Here is a 27,597-nt window from a genome sequence, read left to right on the forward strand (position 1 = left end):
AGCTGGGCATGTTTAGCCTGGAGAAGAGGAGGTTAAGGGGTGATATGATAGCCATGTTCAAATATATAAAAGGATGTCACATAGAGGAGGGAGAAAGGTTGTTTTCTCCTGCTCCAGAGAAGCGGACACGGAGCAATGGATCCAAACTACAAGAAAGAAGATTCCACCTAAACATTAGGAAGAACTTCCTGACAGTAAGAGCTGTTCGACAGTGGAATTTGCTGCCAAGGAGTGTGGTGGAGTCTCCTTCTTTGGAGGTCTTTAAGCAGAGGCTTGACAACCATATGTCAGGAGTGCTCTGATGGTGTTTCCTGCTTGGCAGGGGGTTGGACTCGATGGCCCTTGTGGTCTCTTCCAACTCTATGATTCTATGATGGCAATTAATGTTATTCTTTCGCAGCCTAAAACAATAAAACCTTAAAACAATAAAAACAAGAAACAACAACATCCCAAAAAACAATAAAACAATACAAATAAAAACTGCAAAAATTACAAATTCATCAAAATCTAACAAATTCCCAAGCCCACCCAAACATCCATCCCACCCCCATATTTTAAAAATCTAAAGGAAAGGGAAAATTTTAAAACATGTTAAAAAGAACTCTGCACCCCTCCGGGTCCTCCTGGGCAGCAGCAGCATCAGTGGCAACAACCGTCCTTGTGGGGCCCCACCCTGGGCCAGATAGTAAGTGGCAGGAGCAGTCCTTGTGAGGCTTCAGGCCCCACCCTGGGCCAGATGGTAATTGGCAAGAGCAGGCACTCACACAGGGGAGTCCTCCTGGGCAGCAGAGCAGTCCTTTTGAGGCTTCAGGGCCCGCCCTGGGCCAGATGGTAAGTGGCAAGAGCAGGCACTCACACAGGGGAGTCCTCCTGGGCAGCAGAGCAGTCCTTGTGAGGCTTCAGGCCCCGCCCCGGGCCCTCAGACACTCACAGAAAACTGGGTGACATGAGCTAAAAAAATTGGATCACTTGATATGGAATGACCCTTTATACGAACACCTGAAGTGCTATTTTAAGCTAACACAAATTATTATTTAAAAATCAAAACATGTTTCAATGAAACATTCTTGACACAAAGTGCTAAACATAAAAATAAATCGGTTTCAGAACATTATTCATTATTAATCATAGCAATGGCATGCAATCACCTCCATAAGCATCTGCAAGCTACACGAGAAACATCCAAATCAAGCTCTAAGTATTAGCTTATTTAAGTTTATACACTACCCCAATACTGCTGCATTAGCAGATTATATACAATTCACAATTACATCATTTACAACTATACTAGTCAGTAGCAGGACCATACGTACTTATTTTCAAATGAAACAGTTATTGAATCTTCATGTACATCCTTCACAAAAGCCTGCAAAAGAGAATTTACAACAAATATTAATATTAACATGTTAATTACAAATATTAATGCTACAATATGGAAGCTCAAAACACTTGTTCTAAATGTAACTAACTGGCAAAATATAGTAGGTTATTGAATATGCTAAGAATTTATGCACACCATAAGCATGTTACATGCATGGAAGCTAACAGTGAAAACGCAGAAGGCTACTAAAAGATAGACATGAAATCCATATTATGACTAATACGTTACAGCAAAAATGTTGATTTAAAGTTATCATTCTTGTGGAATTACCATCCAGTCACCCCAGAACATCTTTACTACACTTCATTTTCTGGGCATTTGAATATCACCATACAGCATTTCTAGTTAGAACATAGTGAATATGAGGAATTCCCCCGCTCCTCTCCAGATGGTTTCAAGGAGCCAGGATAAAGGGAGATGGGAAAGATTTCTATCAATATTTTATTCTGTTGCTCTCATATATTGTCTACACATAGTAAATTCCTGCACTCTGCTAGGAGGGTCAAAAACAGCCCAAAAATTGCAGTTGCTTGCAAAAGCCTAAACCAGCTACTTGAAACTGCTGATGCTAGCTACAGGTCAGAAGGTCGCTTCCTGCCTAGCCAGAAACTGCTGTTAACCGAAAAACCACTAGCAAGATGTTTCCTGCTTTACTTCTGCTTAGTAATGCCCAGCCAGAAACTGCTGTTAACCGAAAAACCACTAGCAAGATGTTTCCTGCTTTACTTCTGCTTTTAAGAAGAGATACGAAGGGAAAGCTTAGCTAGCAAAAGAAGACACGTGTACAAGGAGGTGGGAGGGAGTGCTTGGCTTAGCAGAAAGACAGGAATGTCTAGCAAGCAATAAAAATGTGTTTAGCAAGCAAGTCTGCGGGTATAAGAAAGTCTGCTGAAATGTCTTGCTTTACAGCCAGTACATTTTTAGGAACTATCGAGTTGGCTGTCTCTGAGTACAGACCTTGACTCTGTGCTCAGATCTCAATAAACTCTTTTTCTCCAAAGAAGATATTGCTTTCCTGGTACTTTTGTTCCCTCCGAGGTCCAGGGGATGGCGTGGCTAATGGATCCCTAGGTAAATAAGGCTTCATCTCTCTGGGGGCTCGTCCGGGATTAGCCCCCTCTCCAAATACGGACCGGAGGGCCAGGCTCAACCAAGGTGAACAGCTCCGATCGGCGTTCGCATTTCCGGTGCACACCCTGCCAGTTTGTAGGGGGAAATTGCCACACCGTCCTGGAGTGGAGACATCTGGTTGAGGGAGAATAAGAGGACAGAACGGCGCCGAGGGGACAGGTCCGCAGCGGAAAAGGTAAGCCCGAAGGAAAGGGCTAGGGGCCCGAGGGAAAGGGCTAGGGGCCCGAGGGAAAGGGCCAGAGGCCTGATCAGCCTCACCTGGTAGTTGGCAATAGGGTGCCCGGCAGTAAGAATGCCACCAGGAAAGGAATTGGTAAAGGTTTGGGAAAGGGAATGGGGAAGAGGGAATTGAGTGTTTTGTTAACATGTTGTGTGTCAGATACTCCAGTGGATGAATTGTTGAATGAGGGCCAAGGCTTAGTGTCCCCTTGGCCGAGCGATTGTAGGGTTGTGCATTTTCTGACAAAATGTAGCATGTGGAGTGTGAGAGAATTTTGAAACCCAGTTAGGAGCGGTAGTATCTGAAAAAATAGGGTCTGGAGCAAGCCAATGTATTCCTCTGGAATGCTTTTTAAATAACTGGAAAACAGCCACGAAGAGTGATGATTCAAATTGAAAAACAGAGACTCAAAACTTTATGTGAGGTGGACTTGCCAACCCAGGGAACTGCGTGGCTTTGATTTGCAATTAATCAACCCCCTGTGGCAAATCAACCCCCTGTGGCAAAATATATTAAATGTCCACCCAGACCAGATCCCCTATATCTTTACATGGAAGACCAATGTAAAAAAGAATCTACCATGGCTAAAGTCTTGCTGTGACAGCAAAACACAGAACAGGATTTGTACAGTGAAGCCTCTGGTGTTAGAAGACCCAGAAGATGAGGAGGGGGAGTGATTAAGCCACCACCTTACACTCCACCAACAGCCCCTCCAACCCCCCCCCAGGCCAAAATCAAGAAGCACAGGGAAGTGCTGGTGTAGGGGGAGGAGGACCTGCGAAGGAGGATAGTGAGACGGAAGAAGAGGAAGATGAGGAAGATAACGAGGAGTTTAGGAAGACACTAGATGATATGAATCAAGGAAAGAAAATGTGGACAGAAAGACAGAAAAAGAGACTAAAGGAGTTTTGCAAAGCCATTTGAGGAAGAAGTTGGATGTAAGCCCTTTGTTAGTTGAGGCAGCAGAATGCTGCACCCCTGAAAAGAGGAAGAGATGGCAACGTAAGTGGGGACAGGTGGCGAAGAGAGTTATGTCTCACAGACAGTATGAGAAAACCAGGAAGGATCAGGCAGCCGGAGAAATGCCCCTTCAGAGGGTTTATGATCCACCAGCCCCTGTCCCAGCTGGACAAACGAAAGCACCACAGACAGCATATACCCTTTTCAAGTGCAGATGTTTGTAATTGAAGAAATCAGAACCCCTCTTTTGAGGAGAATCCAGCAAAGATTGTAAAATTGTTTGAAGGGATTTTTTTAAAACCTATAATCCCACTTATGATGATGAACAATATCCCCTGGACTCACTACTAATTACAGAAGCATTGCTTGGCCCCTGCATGAGTCAACTAGGGAAATAGAGAAGGATCCTTTTATATGGGGCAGGGAATAGCAGCAGGCTATTCAGGATCTCAAAGTGACATTACAACAAGCCCCAGTGCTTGGCATCCAAACCCCGAGAAGCCTTTTACCCTGTTCACAGATGAAGACCAGGGGGGTAGCCAAGGGAGTCTTATGCCAGAAACTGAAAAATTGGCAGCAACCCGTCGAATACTTGTCAGAGAAGCTAACCCCAACAGAACAGAGATTGCCCCCCCCCCTGTATGAGAGCGATTGTGGCAGTGGCCACCCTACTCACAAAGGCAGATAAATTCACGTTTGGACAGGACACCAGCTGTGTAACTCCAAGAGGAAGTGCCAGATGCTGTTATTACATTCACGCCTGAAGTTTCAGGTTACCACAGCCCTTAACCTAGCTACCTTATTACAGGTAGGAGAAGGTGAACAAGGGAGCTGCCCACTCAGTCTTACCTGTGCCTGTAACAAAACCCACAAACCAAGTGGTTAATATAATTGGAGCCACAGGTAAATCGCAAAAGGCCCCGTTTTTGCAGTCTGTTACCTGCTGCCTAGACAAATTTTTGTATATACCAGAGTGTCCCATTCTTTATTGGGCCAAGACTTGTTAACAAAATTACAAGCCCAGATTTCCTCCCAACCAATGGGGGAAGTAATGATGACAACTGGACCAGCAGGAGAGTTTTCTTTAGAAATACCCCTGAGAGACCATTGGTGCTTGATGATGGTAAAAGAAGAGGAGGGAATCCTCCCTGTTAGCCTGCTTCATGATGTTGACCCTAGACTATGGGCGGAAGATAAAAACCAATACCCCATCCCACGACAGGCAGCTGAAGGAGTGTGGGTGCATTTGAAGCGATTGCTTCAACATGGAATCTTGAAACAATGCCAATCACAGTGAAACACCCCACTGATGCCAGTGAAGAAGGAAGATAGTGGGTACTGCATATAGGCCCCAAAGTTCTGGAAAATAGGAAAGGAAGAACAGGACTTTGAAAAACCACTGACCCAAGAAACAGGGTCTAATTGGGTGTTCATGTTGCCCTTGGCTTTGCTTAGAGTTTGTAGCCTCCCATTGAAACGTATTCACTTGTCACCCTTTTGAAGTGATGTTTGGAAGACCGGTTCCTTATGTGTGCATGCTTTCACCTATCCCTGCTCAAGATGTGGAATTGAACAATTATGTACAGTCTCTCTCTCGAGATTTTCTCTCTCAACCCAGGCCCGAACTCCTTGCGTGACCAGTTTGAGCCAGGTGACGAGGTGTGGATAAGACTGGTCCCAGGCACCACTGCAACCGTGATGGAAGGGCCCATCTGCTCTCCACACCCACAACTGGCACCACCCCTTGGGTCCACCACATTCAAGTGGAAAAAGCTGCTTCAGATTGGACTGTGTCTCAGCATCCTGAAGATCCCCTCCAGTGACGACTGCCTTGCTGATATCACTCCAGAGGCTGATATCTCTACACACGGTGAAGAATTGGATGGGAGGGGCGCCCACAGGCAGCGCCCCCAACGTAGACATTTGTTCTCCAGCCAATTTAGAGGCACCACCAGAACTTTTGATATTGGTACCAGAACTCACTCCAGACGATGTGGAACCACGCTACACCCTTGATGAACAGCAGTGGACCAGCCAAGAAGGAGCAACGCTCCAGGAAGGACCAGACAGCCGTGTTTTTGTACCCCAACATCTGGCCAGCACAATTGTAAAGAATTACCACGAGTCCACCCATTTGGGAGGCCCAGCTGCTAAAGCACATCTTGGGAGAATATTCTACCTCAACTAACTGCTGCTATATCTAACTGCTGCTATATCCCAAAATGTGCCCTGTGCGCCAACCAAGAGACTGAGAACTATCACCCTTTGAACTTCTATATGGCAGGCCAACCCCTTTCGTCCGAGGCATCCCCGCCAGTTTGGGGCAGATGGGAGATCACATCACCCAAGAACAAGTGCAATCCCTGTGTTTGTTGTGTGTGTTTGCTTCCTTTCCAGGTATTCCCTCGAGCGTACACCTGCAGTCCCGTGGCAGTCCCGCTGAGCCGGTTCACCAGTTCCTCTGAGTGACAGCGTCTGGCGACCCCCTCATCCCCAACTGCAGTGGAAGTAGTCGAGGTGATCCCCTGGGTACATCACACGCATCTGAAGAAGGGTGTCTGGACTTGCAAAAGAAATCCTGCTGACCCTCTGAAGTTGATCATCACCTTGTGTCTGACGCTACCAGGAAAAAGCGTTAGGCCACGGGCAACGCGAACCTGCGACTAATCATCACAAGGACAGTTACAAAGACTTTCTCTTTTCTCTCTTATTTTCTTTATTGACTTGCTCTATGTCTTATTGCCCTGACCCTACCGAACCATACCAACCCTATTGGCCTGCTGGCCTCTGCTACGACTGGTTCGTCTTGCCGGTGGTAAGAGATGGCGTGCTCTTTGGCTATTGGAAACTGGGGTTTGATGAGATTACCGTATTGAGACACCCCACTACCCCGTTGTGGCTCCTCTCCCACACCACTGACCAGCACGCGTGGACAGTGCTCTTACGGGAAGCTGCAGAGACGATCGAAATCTATCTAGTTCTGGACCGCTCTTGCTGTTGTGGGAGGGTAGTCAACTGTTATCTGGAAGGTAGAGCACTGTACCAACCTCATTTGATAGACCAGGTCCTACTCTTAACCCAGGTCATAGATGGGACAGAACCTATCTTAATGCAAGTATTGCAGGGGTGGGAGCCTTAGCCAGGTGTGCATTGAAATTACTAAGCAAGTGCCAGTGAGAATTGCCACCCCAGGATTTCAGCTTCCATATGCTTTGGTCACTAGGGAGGCAGCACGAGAGTTCAATCCACCCAACAGGGTTAGTAGAAAAATTGACCCACATAGTGGGAGCCTCAGCTCACCGGTGGGCTCTCATCCTTGAGGCTCAACAGGTAGTCGGGCACAAATATCAGTGGGCTCTTCAACAATGAGCACACTCCCTGAATATTGGTGGGAGGAACCATGGAGATATTGGGTTTGGTGGGTAGGAGTAATATGTACCGCCCTTGTCATATGGATGCTCTCGTATTTCTGTTGGCATGAACGGTATCGTATTTGTGGGAAGAATAGGCCCAATAATGCTTCTATTGCTTTTCTGCTTCTGTATACCCTGCTTAATGCAATGCCTGCAACATATGATGGGAAAGATGATGTCTCGCATGATGGGACCTCGCGTGATTGCTGTAATGAGAGAATATAGACCCCTACCCCAGAACGAATCTAAGTAATAGATTGTTCAAAAGAAGAGGACGGAGTAAAGGGAGATGGGAAAGATTTCTATCAATATTTTATTCTGTTGCTCTCATATATTGTCTACACATAGTAAATTCCTGCACTCTGCTAGGAGGGTCAAAAACAGCCCAAAAATTGCAGTTGCTTGCAAAAGCCTAAACCAGCTACTTGAAACTGCTGATGCTAGCTACAGGTCAGAAGGTCGCTTCCTGCCTAGCCAGAAACTGCTGTTAACCGAAAAACCACTAGCAAGATGTTTCCTGCTTTACTTCTGCTTAGTAATGCCCAGCCAGAAACTGCTGTTAACCGAAAAACCACTAGCAAGATGTTTCCTGCTTTACTTCTGCTTTTAAGAAGAGATACGAAGGGAAAGCTTAGCTAGCAAAAGAAGACACGTGTACAAGGAGGTGGGAGGGAGTGCTTGGCTTAGCAGAAAGACAGGAATGTCTAGCAAGCAATAAAAATGTGTTTAGCAAGCAAGTCTGCGGGTATAAGAAAGTCTGCTGAAATGTCTTGCTTTACAGCCAGTACATTTTTAGGAACTATCGAGTTGGCTGTCTCTGAGTACAGACCTTGACTCTGTGCTCAGATCTCAATAAACTCTTTTTCTCCAAAGAAGATATTGCTTTCCTGGTACTTTTGTTCCCTCCGAGGTCCAGGGGATGGCGTGGCTAATGGATCCCTAGGTAAATAAGGCTTCAAGGAGGAAACAAGATAGCTTTAATTATGATTTATTCAGTCTCTATGATAACAGACAATTCATGTTTTGCCACCATGACGTTGCTCACTCTGACTCCTCCTTCCCTCTTTCCCAGCAACACCTGCTCCTACGGAGTCTTCCCTTTGACAAATTCCTCTGCACACGCTGCTCTTGCATCCTTAAAGACCTTCACATTTGAGGGGAAGGCAGATCATCTATGCTGTCTAACAAAGTGTGCACAGTCTGCCCCATTTCTGTTTCTGCTTCTGTTAAATCCTCATAACTAAGCTGTTCGCCAGCCTCTGCCTGATTATCTTGCTCATAGCTTGGCTGTAAATCAACAATCTCTCCCTCTTCCCTGTCAACAGCAGAAGGAGGAGGAGGCAATCTCACCCACTCCTCAGCCTCTGCATTCCAGTCCCTGACAATAGGTAATTTGTGCAATAGCATTACTAGATTACACCCATAGAGGGCAAATGTAACTATTGAACTGTAATTTAGAAACTTTTCACAAGTCCTCCCACACAGAAAAAGCAACCCTCTGTAGTGGCCCTAAAACAGAAAACCTTTAAGAACTACTGAATGTTTCCATTGTAAAAACACTTGATGGGCACACAATTACATGCCTAATATTAATTAGGTAATTGTGGAATAAATGGATAAAAATAAATTTTATTCTTAAGTAAGGAATAGTAAAAATGACCATGCCTGCCTTAAGACACCAAGGTTCTGTGAACAAAGAGGTTCACAAACAGCCCAAAGGAGGGGCCCCTTCACAGAACTGTTTATCTGCACACAAGAATGTTTTACAACCTGAGTTTAATTGCTGGAGACACTTAAAATGAGACACAGCAGATGTTGGCAGTTAGCTGAATCAAAGGATTCACCCTAAACTCCTTTCCTTGTTAGAGGGTGCAATTAAGACTAAGAAACAGGGTGTTATCTATGAAACAATGTGTTAAAGGCCCATGCTGACCCTGAGAGTGATAGATTCATAGTTTAGAGGTGACTTGAGATAACAAGGAGAAATAGCAAATGATAGTTTAAGAACTAGTACGCATTCTCAAGCGCTTCATTAATATTATAGAACACACCACTGTTTGAGAATCTGCTAATTTGAATGGACATGGGATGTATGTTATTGGTGGGGGTACATAATAGAGGGACATATGATGTAGGAAGATTGTTAAGCCTCTAAACTGCAATTTCTGAACCAATAGGAATTGTAGGAGGAATATTCGAACGGTTTTAGGTTACAAATTATGCGTGATGCAAGCGGGAATTCATACTCCTTCTTTACAGCATGAGTTGAGGGGTCACCTGTGCAGTACTGTTACGACAATAAATCTGGTTATGCCTGATTGTGGTGTAGAATCCTTTTTTACACATAGTAAATTGACGCCCTCTGGGTAAAGATCCTTGGGACATAATTTGTCTAACAATAACCTAAACTCAAATATACTCATTTGAGGGACTTCCAGTGAGGCATCATGGCGGACGCCACAGCAGCGAGCAACTCCTGAAGCCAGCCAGAACCAATTGGGCTACCTGGCTGGCTCCCAGACTGCCGGGACTGCTGCTGCCACCGCCACAACCGACAGGGCACCGGGGGCGGCTGGCACGCCAACTGAGGGAGCTGCCAACCCCTCCCCCCAGGCCAAGCCAGGAACAAAAGCGAGGACACCCAGCCACTCAGCCGACTGCCCAGCAATGATCCAGGACCAAGAAGATCCTGAAGCTGGCGCAGGGGAGAAGAGGAGAGAAATAGTGGGCAAAGAAAGACACTTGTTGCTGCTATCGCCAATGCCGCCGCTAAGAAGGGAAAGGAGGAGAGGTAGGAGAGCGCACCGGGAGGGCAAGGGAAGCCGTGAAAAGACACGCAGCTGTTTATTTCCCCCTTTTAAACATTTTTTTTCCGTATACACACACACACACACACACACATATATGAATGATAGAGTTACTATCATTAACTCTATCCTCTATTTTTAATATATAAATCTTTTTCCTCCTTTCATATATTTTTAACCCTTTTTTTCTTCCCCCCTTCCCTAAGTTTACAGCCCTTTCACTAAATTACTATTACTACCATTTTTAAAATACATCCATTTATTACTTAAAAACACATTTTCTATCCCCCCCCCCCAACAAAAAATAGGGTGGGACATTTTTGTTGCTGTTGTCCTCTTTCCTTCCCAATATTTTTTTTAACTTTATTTTTACCAGACAATCTGCTACTCTCTAACTTACTTTCCCTATTTTCTGTATTTCGTTTTATTTTTGTCAGATGCTGGTGTGGTTGTAACCAGAGTAACCAGGCAAGACTCTGACCTGTCTTTTACAGGCTTTATTCTTGGTGCAAACTATTTACAGTGGAGAGCATCGTAAGTTCATGGCTGGCTCAGTCGCTAGTAGAATCTGGGAGTGGTCGGTCTTTGTACCTCCCCCAACATAAAAGTCACGTCACCCTCAGCCTTTTCCGCCCCTCCCTGCACCGAAGCCTACTTTTTTACTGTTGGCATTTGATATACAAATACTACTGCCAGGCATCACAACCTCAACAGCTTCAGATCCCTCATCTCCTCCCCCCCCCCTTCCTTCTTTGATTTAGTCTGCTTTTCTAGTCCCTCTTACCCTCCAAACCCTAAAATCTACATACACGTACCTCCCCACACAGTTTCATTAGCAATCCTCCCTCCCCAGTGGTCTTTTACCTCATACTATAACTAGAACCACCACTGCAACCAAGTATTTTCATCTTTCTTTGTCTCTCCCCCACCTTTCTTTCTTTCTTTCTTCTCCTTCCCTCCTTTTCTCTCTCCCCTTTTTACTTTACTCTAACTTCCATCCCTCCCCTCCCCTGCTTCTCCCCCTTTCCTCCCCTCCTTTTTCACCTTCAACCTCTACATTGCTTTGTTGGATTCTGTTCCTGAACACAGAATTCTTAATTCTTTACCACAAACCCCTAACCCCTCCCTCCACCCTCAACTGGACCCCAATACTCCTTTTGTGAGTATCCGTGCACAGACATGTACACACAGGTGCACCCATGAATAACCCCCCCAAACACACACCCTCCCTCTGGCCCCACCCCATCAGTCTCTCATACCCCTGCCTACCAACCCCTTTACGTCAACCGTCTGTCTGTTGGCTTACTCATCTGCTTGACTGCCCCCACCACCCCGGCAACACTGTTGAGGAGACTGCAAGAAGCCCAGCCCAGACGGGACACTAATGACCGCCTAATCCAGACGCTCTGTAAAAGCCACCAGTCCACAATGCTTTGTTCAGCTCAACAGCTCAGCGACACCCAGGAACCACCACCACCACAACAACTCTTAGCCACAACACGCCCTGCTCCAAGAGGACACCAAGCAGATCTGAAACCAAAAACACCAGCGAGACTGTGATGACACCAACCAGGGAGATGGCAAACAGCACAAGAACACAACACCTCCCCCCAAGATGACAACAACCCAACAACAAAACGAGAACTGAAGGAAGTGAAAATGAGACTAAGAGAACTACTGAAAGCGTTCAGTGACATGACCTCCAAAATGGAAACTCTAGAAAACAAGAACCAAATACAAGAAAGAATAATGGAGAAGTACCGAAAGGAGAACACACGTATGAATAATAAATTGGCTGAAATGGAAAGCCACCTGGAAATAATAGAAACGGAAAATGCAGCCATGAATATCAAGCAGGCAGACCTTGAAGACCGTAGTAGACACTGCAACTTCCGCTTCCGCAAGTTTCCTGAAAAAGTGGAGGAGAAAAGCCCAGCAGATCTAATTGTACGCTGGCTGAAAAATATAATCCCAAATTTGACACTCGAGGTAGACAACCTGGAGAGGGCTCACAGAGCCCTAAAACCTATGCCGAAACCCAACGCCCCCCCCCCCACGGGACATCATTGTATGCTTCACACGCTACAAAATGAAAGAAGAGGTATGGAACAACTTCAGAAACTCAACAAGCCTTCAATACAGAGACAACCCCATATTGGCCTTACAGGACTTATTTCAGGACACCCTAAATTGGAGGAAAAACCTACGCCCATGCACCCAGTGTCTCCAACAAGCAGGGATCAATTACTGATGGGACTTCCCCTTCCGCCTCATAGTAACAACCAACACAACACATAGCTACCAACATACCTGAAGCCCTGCAACTACTGAAGAACCTCAAACTCAACCCTCCACTGGAATGGCAACTGACAAACTCACCAAGTGAGTCACAACCACCACGATGAAACAACACCAAACAACTGGACGACAGTAAAGAGGAAAAAGAAGCAACAGAAGTGACACAACAATGCAAACCAACACAGCCAACCACCACCACACACAAAAGCATCCCGCCGAACATACGGCACAAGACAACAGACCAAGATCAACCAAACCAACACATCACAGACAACCCTACAACAACAACCACAGCTGAATGAAGCACCCGGAAAACACCTCAAACTGAAGGACTGGTGATTCCCCCCCTTTCCTTCCTTCCCCCCCTCCCCCAGGCCATAAATATAGCCAACACCATCAACACCCCCCCAGCCCTGCACCTCCACAGAGATCCTCACCCCAACACCAGTCCAGACAACTTCAAACCACATTCCCCACCATACAACAACCCAAAACCCACACTTTCAGCACCCCCTACTCCATGCTAAGGAAAAATAACTTCTCCAACTTCAATAAAACAACCCACAAACAGGCTAAAATCTGACACCCAATCAGCACAATGGTGGCACCAGAGCATACCAACACCCACATCCCCACCCCAGCATACCAATCATGTTGCTAATAACATTGGCAACACTGCTTATGAACCCTATACCCAACATTGGCATCACAAAGACACTTAACACTGTCTCACTGACCACCCCCTATTGCAAACAACAGGGAGGATGTGTTGGGATACTGCCAGGGAGTCAGAGGCATCAGGCAGCCTCATCAGGCAGGCCTCCATCGTCGTCTCTGGACGAACTCGACTCCCATCGGAACAGCATCAGTCAATTAGCGACACGGGCCTCAGACACATTCCAGGACTCGTGCACGCCCTTTTCGCAGAGTTTCCACAATGGAAGATTCACTCAGGAGTGCGTATTTACAGCTTTATTCAGCGTTGGTCAGAACAAAGGAAAAACATGACTGCCTGCCTCTGTGTTGAGGAAACAGACAGAAACAAAAGCTATATACAAAACGGAAACTCCCTGTGAGCAGGAAGTACGCAGGCTTGTGACACACAACAGGATGTCAGGAAAAAGCACCAAGGCAAAAGCCAGCTCCAGATGGCTGGAATGCAAAACAGGATGTTGTTGTTTTGCACTGTACTGTTGGGGAAAAGGTGGAGCCCATTCTCTGTACTGAGCACCGGATGTTAGCTCAGAGTGTCATGTGACCTGTGCTGGAAGTACAGGGGAGGAGTTGTGACTCTTCTGATGGAGTCTGAAGGGTGCAGTGGCATTTCTATGTACTGCTGAATGACAGGAATAAAACATGTAAATAGGACTCCTGTCTGTCTCATTTCCCCTCCCTGGGGACAATGCAGGGAGGGAGAGAAACAAAGTAGCAGAGGGTGTGTTCTTCACGTCTGATTGATGAGGAGATCGCCGGAGTTATGACCTTGCCTGCCGGGAGACGCAGCGGAGAGGTCATCAAGTATCCAGCTTAATTGCCTGGGGGGGGCCAGTTACCTCTGACTGTAAGCTGAGATACTAACACAGCCTGCTCCCTTTTAAGGTGGAATGGAAATATCCTAACAGGATGGCCTGCCCCTAAACAAGGCCATCCACACCAGCTGAGTCCTAGGACTAACCGGCTAAACGCCAGATGGCCCAAAATACCCCTTACACACACCTATATGACTACATATAGGATACTCTCTATAATCTATCCCCCACTCTTTAACCCAAATCTGATCCTAATCCCACTAGTCCTCCACCCACCACACTCTAGGTCAGCACAACCCCATTGGTTCGTTAAACAACACAAAGTGAGACGCAGGACAACCCAGATGGGTTGGCAAGGAATCATCCTACATAATAGATAAGCAAGATGGCTAGCCTAAAAGCAATTACATTAAATGTGAAGCAGCTGGGAGGACTTCCGGGTCAGCGCCATCGTTAATGGTGGATTCCCTCTGAGTCTCGGAGGGATCAGCTCCGCAGGATGGGGTCTTACCGCTGCGGCAAAGCGGGGGCCCTTTAAAAATCACAGGCGGGGGAAGCCTGTGAACGTGGGGACTCCGCGGGCACCATTTGCGCCCCCCCCAAGTTGCGAAGGGACCCTTTTTAAGGGCTCCGGAACGGAACGGGGTGAGCGGCGCGGTGCTGAGAGTCGACTGCTTCTTCCGCAGAGTGAAGCCACACAGCCGTTATCGGAGAGCGCTGACTTTTTCCTGGGACAATTGGACTTTGAAAGCAACTGCCCGTGAGTAGGATTAAATTGGATTTAAAAGGAGAAAAAATAAGTTAATTCGACACCGAAGCGGGAAGGTATAAACAGGAAGTCTGCCTTCCTTTCTTGTAAATAGATCAAAGCAAAGAGACTGTAAGCGGAAACTTGGAAAGACGTTTGGAAAAAGACTTAAATCTTAACATCTGGAAAGCGGTATCCCCTCCGGACTGCAGGAGAGGAGGGGGGAAGGATTGAACTGTATTTATCTGCAAAAAAGAGGGGGAAAGGAAGTTAAAATCCGCTACCTAAAACCTGGGAATGGACTGCCCCTAGATAAGGAATGCCGCTTCGTGGAAAGCCTACCGGTGAATCGGGGGACTTATAAGGACCATTTTCGCTTTTAAAAGTTGCAAGCTTTGGCTGTTACTGTGTCCCCCTAGAGGAGGTTTGACATTGCTACAATAACAACTGGGTTAGAGGAAAATTCCATTTCAAAACAAACTTTCAACTGTGGGAGCGACCTTGAATTCTCATGAGAGTGTTATGGCAGATGGGAGAGGAAAGATAGAGCTGGCGCAGGAAAAAACTACTAGGTCTGGCAGACCCTATCGGACAGATACTGTGCAGCAGCGAAGGGCTTCAACATCTGGAGCATCTGGGACATCTGGGACATCAGGGGCTGCTCCGCCACAAGTCAAACCAAAAGTTATGTCATCTGAAGATGTTTTGGCACATGCACTTGGAAAAATTAATGAATCTTTGGAAAATTTAGCTAAGCAGGTAGCTGAGACAAATAAACAAGTAGCTGAAGCATCAGTTAAAATTGACCTGAATACTACAAGTATTAATAATTTGGGACAGAAGGTGAATACCAATACAGAGTCTATTGAAAAACTATTACAGGAATCTGCTTCGACTCGAAAAATAGCTGAAGAAGCAAAAGATATAGCAACTGCTACTCAAGAGAAGATACCACCGGTATATAAGCAATTGGAGGACCATGGTTTGACATTGTCTATGATCGAATTGAAAGAGAAACAAAGAAATTTAAGAATCAGGGCTGTACCAGAACGTGAGAAAGACGATTTGACTGACTTTCTTATACAGGAATTTACAAATTTTTGGCAGGATTTGGGGAAGGAAGAATTTAAGATAGTGAATGCATTTAGACTTGGAAGAGGACAAAAGAAGAACAAGGTGAGGGACTGTTTGATCACTCTTCGATCAAAAGAGGAGAGAGATAAAATTTTGAATTTGCACTATCAAAAGACTTTGGAAATTTACGACTCAAGCGTGGAGATATTTTTTTTATATATTACAAAAAGAAAAACAAAGTAGAGTCAAAAGGGAATACAAAGAGTAAAAACAATTAACAGAGTAAAAAGAAAAAGGCAAACCCCTTCCCACCGTGTAAAAAAGAAGAAAAAAGAAGGGGGGGAAATCAATAAAAAGCAAACAAAAAAGTGACAAAAATACAATAAACCCTAACCTTTAAAAACATTTAAAAACAAATTCATTGTTTTCAGACCCTTAACTGTCATAGCCTTCTTTCTTAGACTTCCTCCTCCTCCCTTCCTTTGTATCCTAGTTATTAATTATCCCAGCAAATCCTTTCCATTCCATGTTTCATAAAATTCTGTCATTACATTACCCTAGACTATTTTGATCTTATCTTTCTATAATAGAATAAACCTTAAAATTTAAAACTTAAGTCTTAACCTTACCAGCTTCTTATAATCATAATATTCTTTCATAATTGTTTAAGCATCTTTGCTAAAGCCAAGTAATTTCTTCCAACATTTTTTCTATCATTCATCAACTTTATAAAACATTCTAGTAATAAGAAAGAAAAAAGAAAGGTACAAACAAATCCAATTTTTTTTCCAACGTCCCTTCCTCCTGGTTCCGGGTTTTGTCAGTCCTTATTCTCATCAGACTAGCCCATTAACCTGGTAACCTTATGTCCGAGGCCCTCAAGTCACTTCCATGGCCCTTCCGCGGCTCTTCTTCATATTTGTAGCTGTAATTTCCCTTATCTCCTGCTCGTGGTAACTCCAGCTTGACAATGTCTCTTGCTCGTGGTAGCTCCAACTTGACAATGTTTTTAACCCTTCTCGACAGATCAGACCCTTTTCCGTATTCGTCGCTGCATTCCATGTAGAATTTAAAAGCATGTTTCAAGGGCCCTCCAAAATTGAGAGCCCCCGTAGTCCCAAACATTTCGCAGCCCATTACCATATTTAAAAAGTCCAGACATCCCAACATAGGGGGGTCAATCCAGCCCCCCATTTCCAAACCACACCAAGCTTTTCCTTTTCAGATCTGGCTTTTTCCAAATTCATTTGTCCAATCCAAAGAATCATACTCCTGTTGGGTCTGTTCTGTCAAAACACACTCCTGATTTAATGCCACAACCTCCTGTTCTGTCAAAACACACTCCTGGTTTAAATCCTGAGTGGGCTCCACATGTTTTCCCACTGTCTGGTCAAAATGTTCCACTGCCTGTTGAAGATTTCTAGTCGAAGTCACCATCCAGTTCACCTTTTCATGTAATTCTTCCAGTAGAGCATTTGTTTTGTAAAAAGCACACAACAAGGCTTCTGAATGCATTGTCCTACAAGGTCACGTACTTGTTCCCACGGTTATTCTGTAACAGCTGTCGGTTCCCTGGAGTTAGTTACAATTTCACAAGCTTCCCCTAGGGGGAAGACTTATGTTTATTCTTGCTACAGAATTTCCTTTTTTGAGATACTTTGTCCATATATATTCCTTTAAAATGTGAAAGGGAGCAGTGGAATCGCAAAATTTCTCTTCTTTTAACTATCTGTCAAAAAGCAGTTGTCTTTGGTCAATGAACTTCCACGTCAGTCCTGACACCCCGCTCCAGGGTCAGGAAGGAGGAAAATTACTTCCCTTTAAAATCACTTCAAACAGTCCCCAAAAAAAAAGGTTCACAATTTAAAATGTTGAAATCCAATCTTTTAAAGACGATTTTCTAAGCTCTAGTTTAAATTGCCTTTGCTTTGTTCTGTTTACAAAAGAACGGAAGGGTGACTTCCTGTTTAGCCCTTTCCGTTCCGTACCAAATTCAAGTTAAATTTCTTAAAGTCCGATTCTGTCCTACTCACAAATCTTTGTTTGATATCCAATTGTTCAAACTCTAGGTACTCACAGGTGCTTATTTTAGAGTCCAAATTGTCCCAGGAAAAAGGCAGCGCTCTCCGGCAACAGCTATGCGGCTTCGCTCCACGGAAATAGCGATTGACTCACAGCACCGTGCCGCTTCCCCCTCCTCACTTCGGAGCCCGTTAGTGGGTTCCTTAGCGGGTTGGGGGGGCGCTAGAGGTGCCCGAGTCCCACGGTCACAGGCTTCATCCGCCTGTGATCTTAAAAGGGTCCCCACTTCGCCGTAGCGGAGAAGACCCTGTTTACCGCGGAGCCAGTCCCTCCAGTTCAGAGGGAGTCCGCCATTGCCGGTGGCGCCACCCCAGAAGTCTTAAGCGTGGAGATATTTAAGGACATTCCAAAACATCTTCTGGATTTAAGGCTTAACTACGGAGACCTAGTTGCCCTGCTGAGAAGAAACAGAATTATCTTTAGGTGGGAATTTGCTCAAGGCCTATGCTTTAAATACAAAGGAAGAAATATAAGAATAAGAATAAGAATAAGAATAAGAATAAGAATAAGAATAAGAATATCGTTATTGTCATTGCCCCCTTCGGGGACAACGGAATTACTTGACTGCTCCATAAAAACACTAATTAAACAATACAATATAATACAGCAAGGGAGATTAGATGACTTTCAAAGTCCGGGCTTCCCATTCAGGGCCGAGATCGCTCTGGAGAAGAAGCTGTTCTTAAGACGACTCATTCTTGTCTTCATCGACCTGTATCTCCGTCCTGACGGAAAGAGCTCGAAGAGACAGTGACCAGGATGCGATGGATCTTTTACTATGTCCAATAAGATCAGTCAACGATAAAGACAGGTTTCTGAAAGATCACGAAGAAGATCTACAGAAAGAAGTGGAATCCGGAGAAGAGCCAAAAGCACTGGAGAAAGGAATACTAGACATAGCAAACTTATCCTTTGGATTGCACGGTCCAGAGAAAGAGACATCACCGACAAAACAAGAACAGACACTCGGTGCAATTGGAGGTAAAGTGAAATAACCCCATCATGGCCCTGCAACTGTTAAGCTGGAATTGTAATGGTCTTAATTCTCCCCGGAAGAGAAAAAGTGTTTTTCATTTATTAAAAAAGGAACAATTGGATTTGATTTGTCTACAAGAAACACATGTAATAAGGTTACACAGGAAATTACTGATTAATAAGAGATTGGGACAGGAGTTTATCTCATCTGACAAAGTTAAAAAAAGAGGAGTAGTGATATATGCAAAGGAGAGATTATCACCGAAATTAATTTTTAAAGATGAACAAGGAAGATTTTTGGCAATTGGAATTCAAGTGCAAGGAGAGAAATTTTTGATTGTAGGAATTTATGCACCGAATGAGGGGAAAGCTGAATTCTTTAAAAAGTTGCATGATATAATCTGATTTTGATGGGGGACATGAATGGAGTAGTATCTACAAACATGGACAAGGCACAAAGACAGGTAGTTACCAAGGATGGTAGACTACCGAAAACATTTTTTGAGATGACAGACAATATGGACTTAGTGGACATTTGGAGAGTAAAGAACCCCCTGGGTGTCAGCATCGCCCTAGAGCCAGTGCACCAACTGGACTCATGCACCTCAACCCGACTGGGCTAGGCGAGCTGGGTAGCACCGCCAGAGACCTCCTTTCTCACAGGAACAGGTCACAGTGCTGTGGACTCACAGCTTAGAGCTGAGAGCACCGGATTCACTGTCTCAATAATACAGTCGTTGCGCAGCAGTTTTGCAGAGTCTTGCAGAGTATAAACCACTCGGAGAGCAGCTCTGTAGAATATCTTCCTTTTATTCTGTAACTGCAACTATGATACAAAACTATATACAGAGCTGAATATTCTAAGCATAAATCAATGCTACATTGAGAGTCTGTAGCTGCTCTTAGCAGCAACCTTATCTCTAGGATCTCTAACACTCTCACTCTCTCCGATACACTGACTGACTGACTGACTCTCTCTCACACACACAGATATGTTGCTGGGCAGAATAAGTAGATAGGCAGGACACGCCTCCTTCTCTCTGTGGAGAGTCAGCAGAGACCATCAGGAGATGATCAGGAGATTCTTGGGTATGGGAGGGAACCTTCTTTTCTGAAGCCAAGATGACATGGACTAGAATTGACCAAATATGGGTAACTAGAGGAATGGCACCAAAGATAAAGAAAGTGGAAGTCTACCCAAAAACTTGCTCCGACCATAACGCTGTAAGGATGGAGATGAAACAAATATCAACTGGCTCCTTCAGATGGAGGATGAATGACACCTTATTCAGAGATGAAGAAGTTTATAAAAAGGCCCAAAAAACTCTGAGAGACTATTTTGAAATAAATATGAACAATGTAGAAAAAAGAGTAATCTGGGACGCAAGCAAAGCTGTTATGAGAGGGTTTCTGATACAACAGAATGCAATAAAGAAGAGAAGCCAAAATGAGAAGAAAGACAAAATTTGGGGGAAAATAAAAGAAAGTGAGAAGAAACTGAGAGCAAAACCAAAGTCCCAGGAGATTTTGAGAGAAATAAAGTTATATCAAGTACAATATATGGAAATGATAAATCAGGAAATAGAATGGAAAATTAAACAAATGAGACAAAAAACATTTGAATCAGCTAATAAATGTGGGGAATTGCTGGCCTGGCAAATGAAAAAAAGTCAAAAACTAAATACCATCACAAATCTAGAAGTGGAAGGAAAGAACATACACAACGCAACTGAGATTAGAAACTGTTTCCAGAGGTACTTTAAACACTTATACACACAAGGGCCACAGAAAGAAATGGACATAGATCGATTTCTGAAGACAAATGGATTACAAAAAAATTCTCAAGAAAGTAAATTAATGTTGAATTATAAAATAACTGAACAGGAAGTAGAAGGTGCCATTCAAAACATGCAATTGGGCAAATCCCCAGGACCGGATGGGCTGACTTCTAGATATTATAGATCCTTGAAAGAGTGGTTAATACAGCCTTTAAAGGAAGTCTGCAATGAAATACTGGAAGGGAAAAGGGCACCAGAGTCGTGGAAAGAGGCATACATTACACTTATACCGAAAACAGAGACTGAAAAGACTCAGCTTAAGAACTACCGCCCCATATCACTACTTAATGTGGATTACAAAATCTTTGCAGACATTTTGGCCAAGAGATTGAAAAAAGTGTTGATGGAAGAGATTCATAAAGACCAAGCGGGCTTTCTCCCGGGAAGACATTTGTCTGACAATTTGAGGAATATAATTGATATTTTGGAAAAACTAGAAGTGAACATAAATACTAAACCAGTTTTGATATTTGTGGACGCAGAGAAAGCTTTTGACAACATCTCTTGGAGCTTTATGAAGAAGAACCTACAGGGGATGGGGGTAGGCCAAGGTTTTGAAAATGGTATAGGTGCAATATACTCTGAACAAAAGGCTAAATTAATTGTAAATAATGTGGTGACAGAAGAATTTAAGATAGAAAAAGGGACACGACAGGGGTGCCCAATTTCCCCATTGCTTTTTATATCAGTCCTGGAAGTCCTGCTGAATATGATCAGAAGGGACCGGTTAGTTAAAGGTATACAGGTCGGAGCCAAACAGTACAAACTGAGAGCATTTGCAGATGATTTAGTATTGACGTTACAGGAGCCAGAATCTAGTACTAAAAGGGTTTTAGAACTAATTCAGGAATTTGGTCAAGTGGCAGGATTTAAACTGAATAAGTTAAAAACTAAGGTTTTAGAGAAAAACTTAACACCGATTGAAAGAGAGAGGTTTCAGAATGAGACAGGTTTGACTGTGGTTAAGAAAGTGAAATACCTGGGGATTAATAGGACAGCTAAAAATGGGAACTTATTTAAAGATAATTATGAAAAATGTTGGACGGATGTGAAAAAAGACTTAGAATTTTGGTCAAATTTGAAGCTTTCACTGCTGGGTCGTATTGCTGTGATAAAAATGAATGTATTGCCTAGAATGCTGTTTTTGTTTCAAACATTGCAAATTGTGGACAAGATGGACTGTTTCAAGAAGTGGCAGAGAGATATTTCTAGATTTGTCTGGCAGGGCAAGAAGCCCAGAATAAAATTTAAGATCTTAACTGATGCAAAGGAAGGGGGTGGATTTGCCCTGCCAGACTTTAGACTTTATTATGAATCAGCAGCTTTTTGCTGGTTGAAAGAATGGCTACTTCTTGAAAGCACAGACATTTTGGACTTAGAAGGTTTTAACAATGTATTTGGATGGCATGCATATCTATGGTATTGTCAGGGAACTGCCATCGGAGGAACAGGTGGTGGAGGGGCTCAGGGAGGAAGGAAGAGACTCAACAGCCGAAGCAGGAACCAGCAGGGGGAGGAGTGGATCTCTGAGGGAATGCGAGCAGGAGGGAGGGCTCAGAGACGCTTCCAGCGAGAACAGTGGGGAGGTATCTGAAGCTCCCATAGGGAGACCCACGCCTCGCCGGAAACTGTCACGCCGTGAGTCCAGAAGGCGGGTTTCCGTTAAGGAGCTCTTATGCTGGAGACGATTCCGAAAACAACCACTGTCGGAATCTACAAGTGATTAGGGCAGACATGTTTGAGGAGCTCTGTCACACACAGAGGTTTGTGGAGTTGCACAAACTCTGAGGGACCACGATTTTACGCACAAGCAGCTAATCATCCCATCAAAGCATTCCGACAGTCTCTGTACGCTGCCTGTGCAGGAGAAGGCATCATGAGCGACCCAGCCGGAACCGAAGGAGCAGGGGTTGGAGCTGGTCCAAGCTTGGAAGAAAGGTACCGAGCGTTGGAAATCCAACTTGCGCTGCAGACGGCGAGGCTTGAGGAGAGAAGGGCTCAGGATGCAGACAAGAAGGGGAGAGCCACCCAGTTCACCAGAAAGGTACCAGGATTGGTGCAGAAGTTTGGGGGGGACCCCAAGGACTACCATGCCTTTAGGACAGAGATGCAATATGCCCTTAATGTGCAGTTTGATGAATTCCCTGATGAGGAATCGCGAGTTGCTTTCGTGATTGGGCATCTTGAGAGGGGGGCGAGGGACTGGGTTAGACCCCTGATGGCAACGCATAATGACGTCCTAAAGGACACCATGAAGTTCTTTCGTGCAATGGATATCATGTTTTCCAGCGATATTGAGGAGGGAGTGGTGCGCAGACAGCTAATGGCTTGCAAGCAGGGGAGCCGATCTGTCCGTGAGTACTGGACTGAGTTTACCATGCTGGTTCACAGATTGGGGTGGGACTTATCGGCGGCACCAATTGAGATGCTATTTGAAGAAGGTCTTTCTTCGGCTGTGAAAGACGAACTGTCCCGGAGCCCCAGGGCGGTGTCTATGGATCAGCTGACCAAATCTGCGCTGACCATAGGAGCGCGCCAGGAGGCGAGAGCCTTGGAGAGGCGGGAAGGGAAGGGGGAACGTTGGAAGGAGTTCCGCATTCCAGACATTCCTGAGCCAGCTTTCCCGCCGGCAGAGCCGATGGAAATCGGAACAGCGCGCGCGCGCGCAGTTTCAAAGCCCAGCGAAGGGGGGAGGAAGGAGGGAAAAGGCGCCCGGAAATGCTATCTCTGCCAACAGCCAGGTCACTTTGCCAGAGTCTGCCCCCAGAGGAAGGAATGGCAAGGAATGGTGGGAGCTGTTGAGGGAGGAGTGGAAGAGATATCGGAGCAAGTAAAAGCCAACGCCTGGCTGCCACCGTCAGGGCACAGCAGCCAGGCCAAAGAGCAGTGAAAGTGCCCACGCCAGAACCTCCCAAACCTGCCCTAGTGATAGAGGTGTCACTAGAGTTGCAAAACGGATACCCTCTGAAGATTAAGGCGCTGTTGGACTCAGGCAGCTCCTGCAATTTCATGAGCAAGGAGTTTGCAGCTGAACACCAGATACAGACGATCCCTTTAAGCAACCCCCTACAGGTGACCACGATCGATGGCAGGGAGCTGTTGGGAGGGGAAGTCAGCTTGCAGACCGTCCCAATGACAATGAAGGTGGCAAGGCACACGGAACTGATAGCGTTTAATGTGGCTACCTTGGGAGGGGCTCCCATTATTTTGGGGATGAGCTGGCTGGCGTTACATGATCCACTGGTGGGCTGGCATCAGAGAGTGGTTTCCTTTGGTTCCGCACATTGCTTAGAACACTGCAGGGAGGGAAAGGGTTCAGCAGGAGCCCAAGCTACCCTAGCAGGGACGGAAGTAACGGAGAAGGTGAAGGTACCACGACAATACGCAGATCTCAGCGACGTGTTCAGCGAAAGGGAAGCTGACCAACTACCCCCGCATAGACCCTTTGATTGTCAAATCAATTTACTGCCTGGGGCGCAGCTCCCCGCAGGCAAGTTGTATGCCATGTCAGACAGAGAAATGCAGGAGTTACGAGAATTCATTGACAAGAACCTGAAGAGGGGTTTCATCAGAGAGTCAAGGGCAGTGGGAGGTAGCCCAGTGTTTTTTGTGGATAAAAAAAACACGGACAAGCCGAGACTTGTGTGTGACTTTAGGGCCTTAAACGCAGTGTCAGAACCATTGGCCTTTCCCATGCCTAGAATAGATGACATTTTGAACAGGGTGCGGAAGGGAAAGATTTTTACGAAGCTGGACCTAAGGGGGGCGTACAATCTGATACGTATAAGGAAAGGGGATGAATGGAAAACCACCATGTTCACCCCTTTGGGGGCATTTGAATATCTCGTTATGCCATTTGGATTACAAGCAGGCTCAGCGTGCTTTCAATCGCTGATGAACCACGTACTAGGGCCTTTGCTTTACAAGAATTGTGTGGCCTTCCTGGATGACGTGTTGGTGTATTCTGAGAATGAGGAGCAGCATGTGAGAGACGTCAGAGAAGTGTTGCGCAGGCTGCTAGACAACCGGCTGTGGGTGAAACTGGAGAAGTGTCAGTTTCATACCAAGGAGGTAGAGTTCCTGGGGTACCGCCTGTCAGACAAGGGATTGGCTATGGATCCCGGCAAGGTCCAGGCAGTGCTGGAATGGAAAACTCCCAAAACAAAGAAGGATGTGCAGAGGTTCCTAGGGTTTGGGAACTTTTACCGTAAGTTCATCCGAAACTTTGCCCACCTGACGGCGCCCATAACGGACTGTCTCAGCAGTAAGAAGAAATTTGTTTGGACTGAGGAGGCAGAGCGAGCTTTTGAGGAGCTAAAAAGGGCCTTCGCCTCTGAAGAACAACTTCTACATGTGGATTTACAAAAAAAGATGAGAGTCGAAACAGACGCATCAGACAGAGCCATTGGGGCGGTGCTTCTCCTGCAGCCAGGGGGGGAGGAGTCAGAGTGGAGACCGTGTGCTTTTTTTTCGCGAAAACTGAACAAATCCGAGAGGAACTACACGGTGTACGATCGAGAACTTCTTGCTATCCATGAGGCTTTTCGGAGATGGAGGCACCTGCTAATTGGCGCGCAACATAAGGTGCAAGTGTGCACTGACCACAAGAACCTAGAGTATTGGAGAACGGCACGAGTGCTCAACCAACGGCAGTTGAGATGGGCCCAGGAGTTCTCCAGATTTAACTTTGAGATTTGTTATGTGCCAGGCCCAGAGAACGTTAGGGCAGACGCTCTCTCACGTAAACCTGAATATTTGGAGGGGGAGGGAGCACCCGAAGAGAGACATGTCATTCCAGAGGACCGCTGGGTGTGTGGGGCGGCATTGGTGGGGCAAAGAGAACTGGTAGAGGGAACGGAGAACGATGAATACGCACAGGACAAACTCAGGGGACTCAGGAGGGAGGGAGATAAACCCGGAGGTTTTGAGGAGAGAAACGGGGCGTTGTACTACAAGGGAGCGTTATATATACCTGAAGGAGAGTTGAGGGGGAAGGTACTCAAGCAGCTGCACGATAGCCCCACAGCGGGGCATTTTGGGCAACACAGAACCATGTGGCTGGTGACCAGGGAATTTTGGTGGCCTAAGGTCAGGGAAGACGTGCGGGAGTATGTGAGGAGTTGTGACCAATGCCAGCGAGCCAAAGGGGAAAGGCGGGCGCCGGCAGGGTTATTAGAACCGCTACCCACACCAGAAAGACCATGGGAAGCAGTGGCTATAGATTTCATGACTGATCTGCCAAGGTCCAGAGGGAAAACAGCCATCATGGTTGTGGTAGACCTGTTAACCAAAATGGCACACTTTATAGCCTGCTCGCATGCGGTCACGGCAGAAGAAACCGCTAAATTGTTTGTAGAAAATGTGTTTAGGTTGCATGGCGCCCCCTTGAGGGTGGTTTCAGACCGGGGGAAACAATTTACTTCCAGGTTCTGGAGGAAGCTCATGAGCTTACTGCATGTAGAGGTAAATTTCTCGACTGCCCGGCATCCTGAAACCAATGGGCAGGCGGAAAGAGCCAATGGCATCCTCCAACAATATTTGAGGTGTTACGTCAATGACAGAGAGAATGATTGGTGGAGAAGTTGGCATTGGCGGAATTTGCCTACAACAATGCGGAGAACGTGTCCACGGGGATGAGCCCCTTTTTGGCAAATTACGGGTGCCATCCCAGGGCTTTCCCAGGGGGGGAAGGGGAGAGATGGAGCGTTCCAGCTGCCGAACAGTTCGTAGAAGAAATGGAAGCTATCCATCGCCAGCTCCAACTTAACTTAGACAGGGCCAAGGAGGAATATAAGAGGCAGGCAGACAAACACAGGAGAGAAGGTGAAACCATTAGGGTGGGGGACCAAGTGTGGCTGTCAACCCAAGGGTTACCCTTCAAAGGGGGTTGTAAGAAGTTAAGACCCAAAAGACTGGGCCCATTTGAAATCACACAACAGGTCAATCCAGTGGCTTTCAGACTCCGGTTACCGAACCACATGAAGCTGCACCCAGTTTTCCACAGGTCATTGCTGTCACTGTATAAAGGGGACAGAGAAGGGAGGGTCACTCGGGGACCAGCAATGGAGGAAAGGGAACAAAGCTACAATGTAGCGGAGATCCTCGATTCCAGGTGGAAGGGAGATCAAGTAGAGTATTTGGTAATGTGGGAAGGGGAACCGGAGTCGGAAAACACCTGGGTTAGGGCAGAGGATGTCAATGACGAAGTTTTAATAGAAACTTTTCATCAGAGGTTCCCACGTAAACCTCAGCCTGTAGCGAGGTTCCGGAGGGAATACTTTGCCACCACCGACGAAGAAGAGGAGTTGGAGGGGTTCACAGATTCCGAGGAGGAGGAGGATTCAGCGAGCCAGGACGGCGATCGATGGAGGGAATTGTTCGAGACGTCTGAAGATGAAGAAGATTCTTTTCGGGGTTTTACCTCTTCACCTCCCAGAGGAGAGGAAATGGGAGGGGGTGAGGGGGGCCCTGGAGGGGAGGTGGATGTCAGGGAACTGCCATCGGAGGAACAGGTGGTGGAGGGGCTCAGGGAGGAAGGAAGAGACTCAACAGCCGAAGCAGGAACCAGCAGGGGGAGGAGTGGATCTCTGAGGGAATGCGAGCAGGAGGGAGGGCTCAGAGACGCTTCCAGCGAGAACAGTGGGGAGGTATCTGAAGCTCCCATAGGGAGACCCACGCCTCGCCGGAAACTGTCACGCCGTGAGTCCAGAAGGCGGGTTTCCGTTAAGGAGCTCTTATGCTGGAGACGATTCCGAAAACAACCACTGTCGGAATCTACAAGTGATTAGGGCAGACATGTTTGAGGAGCTCTGTCACACACAGAGGTTTGTGGAGTTGCACAAACTCTGAGGGACCACGATTTTACGCACAAGCAGCTAATCATCCCATCACAGGTATGATAAGGTTAAAGCACATAAAACATTCAAGAATCATATTGTCAGGAAAGCATTGTTTAATGTCTGGATAAGATTTAAGGATTTATTGGAAAATAAAACCCCAAGGTGGTTGTCATCGATGGAAGCAAAAGCACAGAAAAAGCTCAATATGGAGGCCAAGTGGCCGAAATATTGGGAAATTTTGGAACAAGAAGGAGACAAATTGAAATTGCAGAGTTTTGAGAAATTAAAAAACAAAGTGAGAG

At 45.8% G+C, this 27,597-nt stretch overlaps 1 protein-coding gene across 4 annotated transcripts in view; it reads right to left on the reverse strand.

Annotated features, from left to right (window-relative positions):
- The window catches only part of LOC308577830 (fragile X messenger ribonucleoprotein 1-like), a 201,500-nt gene that overhangs the window by 140,166 nt on the left and 33,737 nt on the right, over positions 1-27,597 (reverse strand). For all 4 annotated transcript variants that reach the window (XM_081178223.1, XM_081178221.1, XM_081178222.1 and 1 more), the window contains one exon: positions 1,314-1,366. In XM_081178223.1, coding sequence (XP_081034349.1) covers positions 1,314-1,366 — 53 coding nt within the window. The remainder of the gene's footprint in view (positions 1-1,313; positions 1,367-27,597) is intronic.

Source organism: Podarcis bocagei, assembly GCF_964188305.1.
Source record: "Podarcis bocagei genome assembly, chromosome: W".
Lineage (NCBI taxonomy): Eukaryota > Metazoa > Chordata > Lepidosauria > Squamata > Lacertidae > Podarcis > Podarcis bocagei.